At 41.7% G+C, this 17096-nt stretch overlaps 1 protein-coding gene across 1 annotated transcript in view; it reads left to right on the top strand.

The window, feature by feature from the left end:
* PLCH2 (phospholipase C eta 2) overlaps positions 1–17096 on the top strand; it is a 46204-nt gene that overhangs the window by 16708 nt on the left and 12400 nt on the right. Inside the window, exons 4-19 of the mRNA XM_058039311.1 lie at positions 694–823; positions 1835–2005; positions 3801–3894; positions 7317–7520; positions 8544–8664; positions 9868–10039; positions 10294–10401; positions 11565–11723; positions 12460–12552; positions 13018–13118; positions 13429–13526; positions 13848–14030; positions 14800–14907; positions 15082–15206; positions 15616–15700; positions 16124–16270. Of these exons, the coding sequence (XP_057895294.1) occupies positions 694–823; positions 1835–2005; positions 3801–3894; positions 7317–7520; positions 8544–8664; positions 9868–10039; positions 10294–10401; positions 11565–11723; positions 12460–12552; positions 13018–13118; positions 13429–13526; positions 13848–14030; positions 14800–14907; positions 15082–15206; positions 15616–15700; positions 16124–16270 (2099 nt within the window). The remainder of the gene's footprint in view (positions 1–693; positions 824–1834; positions 2006–3800; positions 3895–7316; positions 7521–8543; positions 8665–9867; positions 10040–10293; positions 10402–11564; positions 11724–12459; positions 12553–13017; positions 13119–13428; positions 13527–13847; positions 14031–14799; positions 14908–15081; positions 15207–15615; positions 15701–16123; positions 16271–17096) is intronic.

Genomic DNA, 17096 nt, shown 5'->3' with positions numbered 1-17096 from the left:
CCAGTGTAAAACCATCCATTTAATTTGGTGATGTAGTGTAGCCATGATATTTTCTGAAAAATCCTTTCCTTAAGATTTTTTCTCCTGAGAAGCCTCAGGAACAACATGCAAACAATGGTTATCTGCTGCTGTGGAATGCAACAGGTGGATCTGTGATTGGTCTCATGTGGTTGTTTCCAATTAATGGCCAATCACAGTCAGCTGGCACAGACAGAGAGTTCGAGCCACAAGCTTTTGTTATCATTCCATTCTTTTTCTATTCTTAGCTAGACTTCTGATGAAATCCTTTCTTCTATTCTTTTAATATAGTTTTAATATAATATATATCATAAAATAATAAATCAGCATTCTGAAACATAGAATCAGATCCTCATCTCTTCCCTCATCCTGAGACCCCTGCAAACACCATCACAATGTAACACTGAGATTCACTCAGAAATTTTTCTTCTGTGTTGTCAAATAGGCACAGAGCACATGTGGCATGTTGAGCACAGCAAGCCTAGAAGCTGTTACTGAACTAATATGAGGAGAGTTAGATATTAGCTTGACCTTTCATTCCCAGTCTCATTTGCAGGGTTTCCTAATGTGAAAAAGAATCATATATCCATGATGTTCAGTAATATCCTTCAATATATCCATGATGTTCAGTAATATCCTTCAATATTCCATGCTGTTCCTTAACTCCTGTTCAATGTGGTTGAAGCAGACATTTGATGAGGCAGATAAAAATGGGGATGGCAGTCTGAGTATTAGTGAAGTGCTCCAGCTCATGCACAAACTGAATGTGAACCTACCCCGACAGAAAGTCAAGCAAATGTTTAAGGTAAGAATTATTTTTTTTCCTGAAAAAGTAAGGATTTAACACAAAATCCAGTAGGAGAGATAGCAAATACTTCAGCAGCTGGTTTGTTTCCACTCTACTGAGAGATACTACACAGTCCATTTGGTAAATTGGAAAGAGCTCCAGAAACACGTCACAGATAAATTGTTATGCACAGAAAAAGGCAACACACCAGGTACCTTCTGGTGTTACATAACGTGAAGCACACAGTTCCAAGATTGCCCTTTTGCTAGAATTTTTAGGTCAGAAACCCAGTCATGTTTCTTCCTCCAATAATGTTCTCTCTAAAATTATTATCAAATAAAGCATCCAATATCCTCTGGTAGCTGGTACTAATAAAATACCCAGCATGCAAACTTCTGTATCAGTCAGATTTTGGAACTGCTGAGAGCTGTTTGTTTGACATTGCGTTTTGCTGACCTTGGCCCGATTTAGTGAGCAACAATGGAGATGTGTAGCTTTTGTTATCACAAAGTCCCTGCAGGGACCAGCAAGCCTTTATGTGAAATCCCTGATGATTTTTTTCTTTGCTTGCAAAATTAGTATTCTTCCAGATCTTATTAGTTTATGGCCATGGATTTTACAGATATCCTCTCAAATCCTGGATAGAAAATTAATTTCAAGATGACTTGGGCTCCAATGATATTCTGAAGATGTGAGTGGGTAATTCTGCCAGACACACACATATTGTTGGAGGGGAACTTGCCTTCACTTAATTGCCATAGACAGAAGAAATCCTTCAGCAGGGTTCCCTGTGGAACAATTAAAACCTTCAATGTTGTTTTTGGCATAGATGTGTCCATGGGAGAGGTTCAAAGCTGTGCAGGGGATTCCTGTGACAAGGCTGATAGATCAGTCAGTTCCATCAGCCACATCACGCAGCTTCAACCTGCATTTAATTCCAGTGCTTCACTCGCATGCAGGGGTTTGTTTATTTATCTAAAATTGGTGCAGGCAGTTGGGTTGTGACTGTGTGGTTGCTGTGTGCTGCAGGAGGCTGACACAGATGACAACCAGGGCACGCTGGACTTCGAGGAGTTCTGTGCCTTCTACAAGATGATGTCGACGCGGCGCGATCTGTACCTGCTGATGCTCACCTACAGCAACCACAAGGACTACCTGGACACAGATGACCTGAAACGCTTCTTGGAGACTGAGCAGAAGGTAGGCCCAAGCCAGGAGCAGGATTCCAGCTGCAGGCCTGCTGCTTGCCACTGGGAATTAATTTAAAAAGGAGTGGGGACTTCGATGCTGTTCATGTGAAAAAGAGACAGATGTGTCTTGATTTTCATCTAAGACTGTTTCTTGAATTTTCTTGCTTTCACTACCTTTTTGCCCTGTAGGCTCTTTTAGTGTGCTTCTAAATATAATCTCTAGAATTGCTTTCTTTTTTCATGTGTTCCCCTTGAACAATCCCATCAGCATCTGTCTGTTCCCAGTATTCAGTACCTTGGAGCAAAGCTGGTGTTCCTGGCTCTGCTTGTGACACAGCACACAGCCCATGATGAAACTCTGAATTACTTTGTCACACTATCTCAGTGTGTAAACTGGAAGATTATCTTTCAAGGAGCAGTTGAGAGGATGATTAATGTATAGGAGAGTTTTTGAAACACATTGTAGTACCTAAGGAATTTTCTCAGAGTGATTTAAGTCCAGTGCTGCAGGAACAAATGTTTTGACTTTTCTTTGCCCTTTTCCTCTCATGGTCTCCTCTGGAGCTTCATGCCTATAAGCCATAAATGTCCATGATTTTCAGTCATTGTCCATGAAAGGAATGAATAAAAAAATCCACCTCTCTGGCAGTTATCTTCTTAGATAAGTGGGCTGTGTTTCCATTTCATTGGTCAATTGATCCTCCAGATGCTGAGGGGAAAATGAACACTCACCACAGGACAGAAATCAACTCAGCTAATTACTGACATGGCCAAATCCTGCCTGGGGCAATTCTCTCCCTTGCCACCTTTTCTCATACAACATGAACACCCTTACTCCATTCCAGGCAAACCTGGTGTTCCAGAGCTTCATCTTTTGAACCCAGGATCATCGATGTACAAATCCAGAGTTAGAGATTTTTGTCTTCTTCTTTTACTTTTATTTAGTAGGTTTTAAATTGCCAGAAAAGGCATTGATCTTGCTGCAGATGTGCTGGTGGTTTCATTTTCCCCCAGGCAAAGATTCTGTGTTGCCAGATTGATGGTCACTTTATTGCACTCTGATGACAAGGGCTGTGTTTTCATGTACAGCATCTAATAGAAAGGATTTGCTGGAGCATTCAGGACAGGAATGTTAAATAATGTCAGGATAATAGAGAATACATCAACAGTTAATAGCAGGAGTATTAATTGTGTTAAAATTAAGTTACTAAAACACTGCATTATGTAAAGAAAGTTACAGCTCAGCATTAATGACCCTGGTTTCATAAATGACAACCTTTACAGACAAATATTTCCCTTTGTACTCTTTTCTTTTTCAGTTGAGAATGCAGAGCAACCTTGAAGTTAGCAGATTCCCTGAGAACATTATGTCCTGTTTCTCTGTTTCCCTGCTACTAACAGATTTTTCTGTCTGCTGCATAAAGATGAGACATTTTCTTGTTTTATTTTAAAGGGAAAAAAACCCTTTGATAATGCAAACTAATCCTCTAATCCTACAAGAGAAGAGATCCCATTGGTTTGTGGCAAAGCTCGTTCTGTTTGGACGCTCTGTGGTGCCTAACAACAGATCTGACCTACAAAGCAGAACTCTGGCATCAGGCAGCTGCCAATAGCACAGAAACTTTTCACAGAGAGCTCGCCTTCTGATCTGACCTGACACTGATTGACAGGAGTGGGAATCCCTCTGGGGAGCTGGAAATCCTCATTCCCACCGTGGATTATCTGCCCAGTTGTTGGATGGAGATGGAGAGAGCTCAGAGGAGCTGTGATTAATGGTTAACACTGCATTTCTGCTGCTTTTCCAGATGACAAATGTGACTAAAGAACATTGCCTGGAAATCATCAGCAAGTTTGAGCCATGCCCAGAGAACAAGAAGGAGGGAGCCCTGGGAATTGATGGTAAGCTGGCTGGTGCAGCTTTTGTGGGGAAAAGGGAACTGGCTCAATGCTCAGGAGAATATTGCTGCTGCTTGCAGAATATAGAGATGTAGAATTTCGTCATGTTGTATAAAGTATGTTTCCAGCCTTTTTGCTTTTTTAAAAAATATCTACCATTTACTGAGCAACCTAAAAAAACCAGATCTCTTTGGATGAGTTTTGAAAGGTACATATCAGGATGAAGCAGCAGTCATTGAAAGTCAGCTGGAACTGGAGGTGTCTCTATTTGTGCTTTTGGAAAATACAGTTGAATTTAGTTGCATCATTCCTGCAGGTATTTTTGGAAATCAAATCAATTTGAAAATCAAATTAAGTCTTAATATAAGAGGAGTGATGTGATCCAGAGTAAATGTCTGAGTGGGATGATAGATGAAATTGGTCCTGCCTTCCTGACCTTTGCTGCTGAAGCCTTCTCTCTAAATATACCAATGCTGCACCACCAGGGTGGTAGCTGTTATTTTGGGGGCTGGCTGTAAGTCCTTTCCCCTAAATAGTAAATCTTCAGCCAGATTTATTGGCCCCAAGAAGGGAGCACTTTCCTGAGGAATAAGGTTCTGTGCAAAAGTTCTTGGACGTTTAGAAAATCAGCCCTGTCCGTTCCTGTGGGTGTGTTGTCATCCTGAAAAGTGGCAGAACAGAAGTTGTTTGGTTTCCTGCAGGAAGAAGTGGGTAGTTTCTGGTACAATGTGTAAGGTGGTTGCTTAGGATGGGTCAAGGTCTGTTCTACTTCCAGACTAAATTTTCAATTTATTTTAAAGCTTATGCTAATGCCAGTGGGGGAGCAGATGACATTCTTTTCATTTTCTGGTCTTTACAGACAGTTGCAGTCACATAAATAATGAATAAGCAAGTTCATTATCTTGCTTTCCTCATACCTAAAAAAGTAAAGAGTAGGCTTTTCAAAGTATTGTAAGTTTCCATAGAGAAAAACAATAACAACAACAAAATCTGTTTCTTTGCCTCAGAATGGGTGATAAAACATCAGAGAATTTATGGGTTAAGGTAAGAGAGAGTCCAGCATGGTGACATTGTGCTGGTGTCTGCTCCTGATCAGGGGGAAGGAGAAGGTGAGGTCATTTGGAGACAACTGGAAAAGGCTTTGTGACCTTAACCCCTCCAGTAACTTGCTGCAAGTGCATAGAACAGAACAGACCTTATCTAGAGCTTAATTAATGCAGGACATTTCTGGTAACACCCAAACAGAGGCGACAGAGGAGCTGACAGGGGCTCACTGCTGGGCTGTGCTGATAAAGGAGGAAGAGCTGCTTAAAAATCATAAATCTGTGCAGGTACATCATGTATGAACATGTGTGCACACACACACAGAGGAGTTATTCCTCTCTTGTTTTTGTGTGGAGTTGAGACTTGAGATGTCTCCTGTCTCCTGGAAAACAAGTCCAGAGCTGCCCTGGGGACAGAAATGCAGCAGCCATGGAAGCTGAATCTGCCTGATTATTCCTGAGATTGGTGCAGCCCTGACAGGAGCATCCTGCCCACACCTGGCTGCACCTCAATAGTAGTGAGATAACAGAACAGTGCTCTTTGTCCTTTCCTGTTCATTCCCGTGCCTGCCCTCAGCTGTGCTGGCTTTTGTCGTGGAGCCCCTTGGACTGGCCTGTGACCATGGGCTCATTCACAGCCTCTAAAGAAACCCTTTACCTTTGTGTGCTGATCAAAGTGCCACCGTGCACTTCCCTGGGTGCAGTCCTATGGGGCTCACTGCCACCAGCACCTTCCTCCATTCCTGTTTCTTCTTTGTAGGACTGATAGATCTAGCCAGTGCACCTTCCCTGCGTGTCACCACTGCAGTCCTGTGGGACTCAGCTTCCTTCTTTCCTCTTTCTTCCTTGTAGGGCTGATAAATCCAGTCAGTGTGAACTCATTGCAACATCATATTTTACCAAGAGTGCTTAAAGCAAACAATGGTGCTGCTGCAGCACCTGCCCTCCCAGTGCTGGGTGGAATTAACCTTGCAGCAGCTGAATGGTTTGCAGGAAGAGCTGATTGCCTGCCACCAGTGGTGGCTGTGTGTTTGCTGACACACTCTGTGCTCTGTCCATTTGCCACAGTGGCTGCTCTGCCTTGGTTCATCTTTTGTTTTCACCCTGACTCTATCACTGATGTGCTCATTGAGCATTGGTGCTCCAAAAGAATTCAATATTCAGCTGGGCTGGGTTGAATTCCCTGCCACTGTGTCCCAGTGTGCTGCTCAAAATGTTTTGGCTGCTGTTTGTGTTTATCAGCTCTTTTCCTTCAATAAAACTTTCATCAACACCAAATGTGTAGCCCAGAAGGACCATCATAAAGGTGACATTTTCTCTTGTCACAGTCAAAGTGTGTCAAGACCTTTGGAAGCCTGGCAGGATTTTTACAGGGGCACTGATTCATTTATGGAATGAGTGAAATGTCAGGAGAATTGGAAGTCTTGAAGCGGAAACCTACTGACCAAAGGCATCAGCACTGTCAGCAAAGCCAGGGTGTGAATGGGAGTCTGAGTCTTTTCCTTGGTGGTGAAAGAAAAACCTTTGGGGGAGATTTGAAGTGGAAGTTACAGTGTTTTGTGTCAGTCTGAATTGTGAAAGTGGCTGTGATATGTGCACAAATGTCTGCTGCAGGTCTGAGAGCAGCAATTTCACACAAAGATTAAATCATAACTTGCTAAAACTTTGCTCCTGAACAAGAGTAGTGATTGCAATATACAGAGGGCCCAGGTGATGATGCCTGCAGGATTTTTACAAGCTCTGGAAAATAAATTCTTCTGGTAGCATCACTGAAAGCCCCACAGATAATTGATATTTCAGTGCCAATTCTGGAGTGACATGAGTGCAGCACTGCAGAGCTCCCCACTCCACAGGCAGGTTTGTGGTGTCATTTCCAAATTAGAGAGTGTAGCTTGTACAATCCAATGTGTACTGTCATTATTTTGGTTTGTTTTTTGGAAAATACTGCAAGAGGAGAGGAGAGGAGAGTGTCTTCTTTTGGGCCATCAAAAACTGTCTCAATGCATCCCAATACTGTAGATCCTACAAGATTTCATGAGGAGCAGCTCCAGGATATGCCTGCAGATCTCTGGAGGCTTTTATATGCCATGTGACCCAATGTCCTAGCAGAATCTTTTGACACAAATTGTAAGTTATTTGGATTAAATAGACATATTTTTCTCAGGAAAGGCAGAGCAGGAAAATGTACAAAGCAATGAGAAAAGCAATAATTGCACTTGGTCATGGTGACAGTTTGGGTGTAGTGATGCTATTTATTTATCTTAAACATGCTGGTGAATATAGGGATGCATTTTAGGCTGGTTTTAGGGAGGTTACAGCAACAAAAAGGATGAAACTGTGAAACATTAATGAAACCTTATTTGAAGTGTTGATTGTTGACAGGTTTCACCAATTACATGCGGAGTCCATCGGGGGACATCTTCAACCCAGAGCATTACCAAGTGAACCAGGACATGAGCTACCCTCTGAGTCACTACTTCATTACCTCTTCACACAACACCTACCTCATGGGAGATCAGCTGATGTCCCAGTCCAGGGTGGACATGTATGCATGGGTGCTGCAGTCTGGCTGTCGCTGTGTGGAAGGTAAAGAGCAAAAAGGAGCTGCCAGTGAGCTCTGTAATTTTGTTTCTCCTCTCTGAAGAAAGATTTATGACTTTTGCAGAAGGCATGGTAGCTGGGGAGAGGAAAAAGCCTGGGAAAATGGTGTTTTCCTTTCATAAAGAACAACAAAATAATGTTGTGATAGAATGGACAAATTTTCTTGAGACAGACATTTCAGGAGTGGTATTGTTGTAGTGAGGAAAAAACCTGTAAAACTCCTGTTATAGAGAGGATGCTGATGTTGGGCAGAGTGCACTGGTGCTTGTTCTGCCTTAGCCAAGTCTGTGACATCCAGACTGGCAAATATGGCAGAGTTCCTGCCACACCTGAGAGGAAAGTGGGTATTTCTGCTCAGGGAAGTATTCTGTGAAATGGTGACAGTATCTGCAGTGAACAGGAGACCTTTTTGTGCAATCCCTACTTGTGCTGCCTTTCTGAGACATTGCCTCTTTCATAATCATCCTTAATGTTCTCACCATCAAAGTGTTTGCAGTTTTTCAGAAGGCAGATATGGTTTGTTTTAGGTTGGATTGTGGATGTGCCATTGGGTGCTTCAGAGGAGTAAATCATTCCATGGAAATATGATAATAGACAAATATTTTAGACAAAGGCAAAATCCAGGCTGGGCTGGGGATGGGCAGGTCTTGGCTTGGCCTGTGGTGTGAGAAGCCTGGCTGAGAGTCTCTGCTTTCCTTTTCAGGTTCAGCAGGAGCACAATGACAGCAATGCTTCTCTCTGTCACCTCTCTCCTGTCATAAAGCCCTCAGCAATTTTTAAAAGAGTTTCTTTGCTTGGGGCTCTCTCAGACAGTGGGAACAGTCACCTGGTCCCAGCACGAGGCCTAGTTCAGAAATTCCTTCCGAGGAAGGATGTTCAGCACAGAGTGGAGGGAGGGCAGGGTGGGAATGGACCTGGCTGGGCTGCTGAAGGGAATTTCAGGGTTTTGTTGTCCCCACAGAGGCTGGCCCAGCTGTTCCTGCTCTGATGGTGTCTCTGTTTCTACAGTTGACTGCTGGGACGGGCCAGACGGGGAACCAATTGTCCACCATGGATACACCCTGACTTCCAAAATCCTCTTCAAAGATGTGATTGAAACTATCAACAAATATGCCTTTATCAAGAATGAGTATGTATCCAGCCTGCCAACCTCTGAGTCTCAGGGCTAGGAATGGGATCCTTGTACATCCCTGACCAGGATTCCCGTCAGAATTTGGAGTTGTTTTCTGGGGAAAATCCTTCAGATCCTTCAGAAAGAAACAGCAAGGCAAAGCTGAGTAGGGACACTCTGCACAGAGGTGTGGAGCTGGATTTATTGAGCTTGTACAACACCTGAGGAACAGCAGGTTTTGCCAGTGAATGTTTTTAGCGGCAGTTAAACCACTTTGTCTCTCTGGATGTGCACTCTGGTGCTGCCAAGGCTACACCTGGGTGCTCCAGGGATAGGAAACAAGTCAGGGAATAAAGGAGCCAAAGAGAGAGTAGCATGATTGTGGACAAAGCAGAGTGTTCATCAGAAAGAGGTTATTTTCCCTACAGGTACATTGCTCAGAAAATCAGCATTATTCATGGGAAGTTTCATATACCTTGGCAGTTGCTGTTCTCCTCCTCCACACAGTCAAAATGTGTGTGGCAACCTTTGGTTTTTTTAAATAGAAATTACTTTATCACTGTAAAAATTTTCCAGTAGCTCCCCCAAAGCAGCCCATCTGCCTTTACAAATAGAAAATAAACTTGCACTAAATTTTCAAACCAGGTAAACTTCTTGTGAGCCTGATACTTTTTGCAGTTTGCCTGAAGTCATGGTAAACAAATCAAAGGCAGTCCTTCTGAAATTGCTCTGTTTTTAAACCTTTGCAAAAAGGGTAACTGGGACCACAGAATCAACTGGGAAAGTTTGGTCCTGGTGTGGCTCAAATCCTCATGAGGAGCTAATGAAGGCCAGATGTCAGGATAGAAATAATTGATTTTTAATGAATGAATCCCTGATAATTTGATCCTGCAAAACTCCTTTATAGACTGTCTGTTGTGCTGATCTTAAAAAAGCATAATCTCTAAAGAGAAATCCACCATCAGTGTGGTTTTACTGGCACTGACCACACTGGAGGAGATGCTCCACAAGTCTTATCTTCAACCAGGCATTGTTGTTCCTTGGCCTTGGTCTGGATAATCAACAATAAATGAGAAAAGTGAAATTAAAACTAGAAACAACACTTGCTGTCTTTGTAGAAGAGGCTCTGTCTGCAGGTTTATCTGTATGACCCTGCTCTGCTGTTAGTGGGAAAAGCCCTCATGGTGTAAAAGCCAAATTTGCAGCTGGTGCTTTTTGCAGGTACCCAGTGATCCTGTCAATTGAGAACCACTGCAGCATCGTGCAGCAGAAGAAGATGGCTCAGTATCTTACAGAAATCCTGGGAGACAAACTGGATCTGTCTTCTGTGCACAACGATGACTCCACAAAACTCCCCTCACCAGCAAGTCTTAAAGGGAAGATCCTGGTTAAGGTAAACTCCTGCTTCATTCCTTTCCCTTCTCTTGTTTGTGGTGATGATTTCTGCCTGGTTATCACTGTACCCTAACTTAAATCACTTCACAAAAAGCAGACCATAGGAAACTGCTACTTAAGGTTCAGAAAAAATATCTTCTCAGCCAGAAGAACCTGGAAATAACATGCTTTGAATAATTTGGGGTTTTTTTTAGAATATGTCATAGCAAGAGCTGCATGCTTCCCTGCCTCTGTAATAAATTTGTCTTCTAGGGCAAGAAACTTCCAGCCAACATCAGTGAGGATGCAGAGGAAGGAGAAGTTTCTGATGAGGACAGTGCTGATGAGATTGATGATGACTGTAAACTAATGAATGGAGATGTAAGTGAAGTGAATGTAAATGCCTGTCAAGGCTTCCATCCCAGTGAGAGGAAACCTTGGGGGAGATCTCTGGATTTTGGGTGTGATCTGATCTTTGGGGTTCATCAAAACTGGTTCAGGTTCTAAATCTTCATGGGGGCAGATTGACAAAAGTGCACAGGAAGCAGCATCTGCTCGAGGGTTTATGTTTCAAGTTTAGAATAATAAAGTTTAGAGTATTAATATCTCATGATTCTTCAGTGCATCACATTGTGCTTCCCCTGAAATACAAAAAAAACCAAAAGAAGATATTCTATTTACATCAAATTGTGGTCATTTTTACAGAGCATCCCTTTGCTTTGCTGAATGCTGAGCTTGATTGATTTTTACTGTAAGAAGAATCTCTGCTGGTTTCAATCTGAAAATCCCTTGTTTCTTCATCCTTTTTTAAAAGGTCTATTTTTTTGTCACTTTAATCTTTTGGCAAATTCCACTGCACCTTGCAGAAACAATACAAAACACAGCAAAGCTATTTAATGACATAAACCAAATTGCCTTGGAGAGAGTTTGCATTCTCATTCTCTCTCCCTCAGGCTATTTCCTCGTTTTGTATTATGGATCTGATCTAAAAGAGAAACTTCTCTGTGAATAAGACTACCAAAGGAGAAAAATAATTTCTTTGCTTTTTGGAAGTTATTACATGTCAGCATATCACTTTTCAGTATTTTACAGCACCATCTTTGTTATTAACAGTTCACTTTGCTGAGATTTACTGATGCTTTGAATCTGAGGTTTCCTACACCTGGTTTGCTTTCCAAAATGAAATTTTGAAGAGTTCAGAAAATCAGAGCTTGTTTCATGACAAATGGAACTGGGAATTCTTGGGGTCTACAGAGAGAACACAATCTGTCATCCCTTAAAAGACCTGAGTGGAAAAGAAAACCCTTCATTTTTATTTTTAATTTTATTTCTCCACTTCCCCACATGGGCTGTGGTGCACACAGAGCAGGGAACAGGAGTTCTCTGGCATCTGCTAAAAGAGGATTCTAAAGCATCTCCCATCAATTCCACCCAATAGATCTTGCACCTATTGCAGCTGCAGAATCAGCCTGGACATGGCATGGAATTCACATGATGCTTTCTTCATCATTGCCTTGCTTAATGGTTCAATGTTTTGTTTGCAGGCATCTGCTAACAGGAAAAGAGTGGAGAATATAGCAAAGAAGAAACTTGACTCACTGATAAAAGAATCCAAAATCCGTGACTGTGAAGATCCAAACAATTTTACAGTTTCCACTCTCCCATCCTCAGGAAAGGCTGGGCTGAAGTCTGATAGTAAGAAGGTGAATTTGTGTTTAATTGTATTTGTGTTTCATTGTTTACTAAATATATCTTGTATTGACTTCAGCTTCATAGCTGAATTCATGCAGTTAATGATGATGCCAGGTGAACATCACTGTCAGATACACAAACTATTTATCTTGCTCACACAGCAATTGGAGCATGAAATGTACTCTGAAATGACTTTTCAGCAGAAAGATTTTGATTTTCCATTATAAAAAAACTGCTTTTGAATGTTGGGCTCTTTTTGTTCCTCAGTTCTCTATGTTCTATGCATTTTCAGTATATTTTAATTTTATATTAACTCTAATTTATAAAAATGTACTCAGCCCACAGACTACACTTCATGAGGCATTTTCATTTTAGGCTTTGTAATAAGCCACAAAAACTTTGGGAAGATTGTTCCATGCAAATGAAAAAAGCAGTGGAGATCTGCCAACAATAAGCAGGTGTAATAACCAGGGATTAAAACTAAATTAGGGATGAGAACTAAAAATCAGCTTCCCAAAACATTCTGTGGGGTGAATTTGGATGTATTTTAAACCCAATGCTTGACATGATGTATCAGAGAGTTCTTGTGAGAGCAACTACAAGGCCAAGGCTTGCCAGACCCTTTAGCAGAGATGTTACCCAGAATAGTCAGTGCTAAAATCCCTCCTGTTTGTGCTGATATCCAGAGACTGCCTGAGCACTCTGTCTGAGCTCCTGTGTTATTTCTCCTCTCTTTGGTTGCTTCAGAGTAAACTGGAGGATGATGCAGATTCTGGGGAAGATTTCAGTGCCAGCAAGAGGCACAGCAGGTCCCTCATGGGCAGCTTCTCCAAACGCAAGGTGAGCCCCTGCCAAGGTGAGGGCTGCACCACAGCCTGGATTCTTGGAGGGATTTTTATTTTTGCATGCAGTGGAGAGGAATTTCATAACTGCAACATCTGCAGCACCTCACTGTGAGGCTGTTCAGTGAACAAACAGGCTGGGGAGCTGCTTATCACTGTGCATAACAACACAGATTCAATCTCCATGAAGGTCTGAGGGCATCCAAGATCTAACTGAGAACCACAGAAATTAATTTACACCTTTTATCTGAGGATTTGTGCTTCCTTTGTAACAAGGTTCAGACCTTGGGCTGAGTTTTCCCCATGTGCAGATTTTGCTGCAGAGCTGAGTGTTACAAAAGCTGTCATTTTCCATTTTCTCTAAGTAACACACTCATTGGCATAACAAAGCAGAATTGTAGCCAGCTGCTCAAACTTTGATCACACACTTATGATATTATGGTTTTATTTCCTTCTGGCACAGAAAAAAGGAAGCAAATTGAAAAAGGCATCAAGCCTGGAAGAGGGTGAAGACGATTCGGATTCTCAAGGGAATTTAGCCAGGAGCTCTGTACATTACAGCAGGTTTGTTAAATGATTTGTTGCTAAAATATGCCTGCAGAAATGCACTCACTAAATAGGTTTCCTTCTGGTCTAGATGCCAGTTTGTTGATGGCTGCAGTGGGGAGATGTCAATGTCTGCCACAAAATCACCAGAATGATCTCTTGGTGCTGTTCAGATTCATTAGCCAAGCACATTGAACCTTTTATGCATTTTGACCTCTTACTGCCTCATCCATTTCTTTACCCTGATTTATTTTTAAATATGAAAGATTACATTTACCCCTGAATTGGTGGGAAGTTAATTTGTTCTGTTAATTTGTGACCTTCCTAGGGTAAGCCGACAGAAGAAGACAATGAAGCTGTCCAGGGCCCTGTCTGACCTGGTGAAATACACAAAGTCTGTTGGCATCCATGATGTTGAAACTGAAAGTAAGTTGAACTAAAAGTTTGGTGAAAATAGTTGCTGCACAAAGAAATGGAACGGTTCATGTTCTTAAATATCTTTTCATTAAAATAAGAGTTCTTAATGAAGAATGAGGTCATCATCGTATTCAGCTTCACTTTCCCAACCATAACTGCCCCAATAAGCAGAGTGTCAGCTGTAATTTAGGGAAAACAGAGTTCCCTCTGAGTGGCGTGCACTGAAATGATGCTTGATAGCTAAAAAGGAACTAATGCTATGTACTTTTGAAAGCTTTATCTAGATAATAAATAAATGAATAAGGAGATTACCTCTAATCTCCTCTGCAGTCTCTTCCAGCTGGCAGGTTTCATCTTTCAGTGAAACCAAAGCCCACCAGATCCTGCAGCAGAAGCCGGCCCAGTACCTGCGCTTCAACCAGCACCAGCTGTCCCGCATCTACCCCTCCTCCTACAGGGTGGACTCCAGCAACTACAACCCCCAGCCCTTCTGGAATGCTGGCTGCCAGCTTGGTCAGCTCAAACTTCTCTGTTTGTTGGGTTTATTTTGGGAGGGATGCTGTGGGAAATGGATTTGTAGAGGATTCTGTCCGCGGAATAGGAGAGATGTTGTTGGGAGAGAAATGGAACCAGAAAGAAGTTTGAAAGGATGGCCTTGCAAATAAGACTGGTTACTTTGGAGAAATAGAACTGTGAAAGATGCATTGTAGTAAGGCTTACAGGGGTAATTTTAGATTATTTGCTTTAAAACATTTACAGCATAGTGTAACACAAGCTGATAGGCCAAGGAATGCTTATAGGGTATTGTAATTAGGAAATAGTTAACTCTTGATTGTGATGGTGTGAATTATAACATCTGTATTGTCTCACCCTTCACATAAGACTGAAAATGGAATAAAAGTTTTTGAAACACCTCTCAGCTGCCCCATCTCTGGGTCAAAAAAGAGCTTAATCCCAGGGGATGTTTGAATAGGAGCACTGGAATCACCCCTTAGGACACTCTGAGTCCTCTGCTTATCCAGCTTTGCTGACCATGGAGTCCTCCTTGGTGCTATCCTTGCATTGATTACCTTGAACATGTGTCTTACAGGCAGGGAGTTGTCTGGTAAATGGAAATAAATGAACTTCTCAAATGCAAGAGGGCTTCAGAGTTCAGCTCTTCTGGAGAGCTTCTCTCCCTGAAGCTGTAATATAAGAGAATAATGTTCCGTAGAATTTCTAAATTTTTTTTTTGCATCTAAGAAGTCAAATTGGAATCTGATTTTTTATTTTTTTTTTATAGTTGCACTAAACTACCAGTCAGAGGGGAGAATGCTGCAACTGAACCGGGCCAAATTCAGTGCCAATGGGAACTGTGGCTATGTCCTCAAACCCAACTGCATGTGTCAAGGTAAGGAAAACCAGCAAAACCAGTGGAACATTGATTGCAGGACAGGACTGAGTGTGAGGATTGGTACAGTTTGTTTAAAGATTCATTTCTGATGCCAGAAGCAAAAGAGCCAGAAGGTATCAGTAATTAAAGTCATGCTGCACTTTCACATTATGGGATTCTCTATTCTTACAGGTGTCTTTAACCCAAATTCTGAAGACCCACTGCCTGGTCAGTTGAAGAAACAGCTGGTTCTAAGAATTATCAGTGGTCAACAACTCCCCAAACCACGTGATTCCATGCTGGGAGACAGAGGAGAGGTATGGGATAGCTGTGGTTGTTACTTTGTGGTGCACAAGGTTTATTTCCATTCTGACTGGGCTAAGGATGAGGATTTCACACCCTACAGTTACTTGTCAGGAGACACAGACCATGAATAAATTAGGTCATGAATATCCTACGTCTTCAGGTGATTTTTTTTACTTTTAAGCATCACAGCAGTGTTTTGATGGTTTTCCTCAATCGCCAACACAGTCCTTCCAGTAGAAGCAAAAAAAAAAAGGGAGAGAGATCTTTATTAATTTAATAATTTAATAATTCACTCCATAAGGCTCAGGACCAATAATTACCCAGACATTCATGTCCAGTGCCCATATTGTAAAAGCCATTTGCTTGGATTCCACTTTTGTCACGCTTTCTTTACAATATTTGTTGCTTTTTGTTTTTCAGATCATAGATCCATTTGTTGAAGTAGAAGTTATAGGCTTACCTGTTGATTGCTTCAAAGAACAAACCAGAGTAGTTGATGATAATGGTAAGAAAATCTGAGATTTTTATGGCTGAAATATCCTCTTTCAGGCAGGTTTTTTCATAAAATTAAGAGTAGATAATATTTGGTGCCTATTATGCCAAAGCACGGAAAATTGGATTTCAGCATTTTAATGTTAATTAGACTTGGAATTTGACTTGTTTGACTGAGTTGGTATAAATATGCTGCAGGTCTTGGTATGAAACAAAACATTCATTTTCTCATTATGTGTGAGAGAAGGGTGTTTTGACCTTGCTATGGTCAAAAGGCAGGGCCAAATTTAGGCAAGACCCAGCTCTGTTCCTTGTGGAATTACTGGATTTTCCAAGAACTATCAATCTGTCAGGAAAACCAGAATGACACCACAGCTTAGGCAGCCTTGTTGTTTGCTGTGAATGCGATTCCTGAAGCTGATTCCCCCTTTGGAAGGTTTTAACCCCATGTGGGAGGAGACCTTGGTGTTCACAGTGCACATGCCAGAGATCGCCCTGATCCGGTTCCTGGTGTGGGACCACGACCCCATCGGGAGGGATTTCATCGGCCAGAGGACAATTGCCTTCAGCAGCATGATGCCAGGTGAGAGAAAGAGTCATCCCAAATTAATGGACTGGGATTTTTCCTGGGAAAAATCAAAATTAATGTATCTGCTGCAGAAATTTCTAGTTAGAACAAGAGGCTGGAGTTTGGGCCCTGAGTTCTCTGTCTGAGTCAGCTCCTGATTGATATGGTCATGAAGACTAAATCAATTAACTCCAGACTTTTGGGACTAGATTTTGATAAAATGGGTAAGATTGCTAAGCAGGGTAGGCAAATACTGTGGGTTTTAAATATTTTACTCCTTTAGTGCTTTGTCCTCTCTTTCTTCACACCAGTTTCTGAAAAAACTCTAGAATTTTCCTTGGTTTTGTGACTATTAGTAGTAGTTTAACACAGAACAGAAAGTTACCTATTCTAATGATGGGATCCAGGCCATTAAATGCCATTTTCCGACAATTTCCTCTTTCTGTTTTCATTTCAGTCTTCCTTCACATTAAAACTTCTTGTGTGTGTATTTTTCTTTCCTTTCAAAGTCAAGAAAAAAGTTTCTCTTTAAGATTAAAAAAACCCATCTAGTCTCACTAAACTGACCTTGGATGAAAGGTTTGCAGTCTCAATAATGAACTAAAAGTCCAGAGGAGAGAATGTGGTCAAGTTTAAATCATGGCTTGACAGCAGCAATAACAGAGCCTGGATGAAACAGGACAGGGCTGTTTTATGAGATCCTGACAAAAAATGGGGGTGAAATTTGCAGGTGTTGTGGCTCAGGTACACCTGAGTGTGGCAAGGTGATGGATCCTCACTGTGAGGAGGAGCTGGGAGAATCCTCCTTGATCTCTTCTGCTGCTGACAAAAGGAAAATCTC

Source organism: Melospiza georgiana, chromosome 22 (assembly GCF_028018845.1).
Source record: "Melospiza georgiana isolate bMelGeo1 chromosome 22, bMelGeo1.pri, whole genome shotgun sequence".
Lineage (NCBI taxonomy): Eukaryota > Metazoa > Chordata > Aves > Passeriformes > Passerellidae > Melospiza > Melospiza georgiana.
The sequence above is the reverse complement of the archived record's forward strand: the minus strand, read 5'-3'. Positions and strand labels throughout refer to the sequence as shown.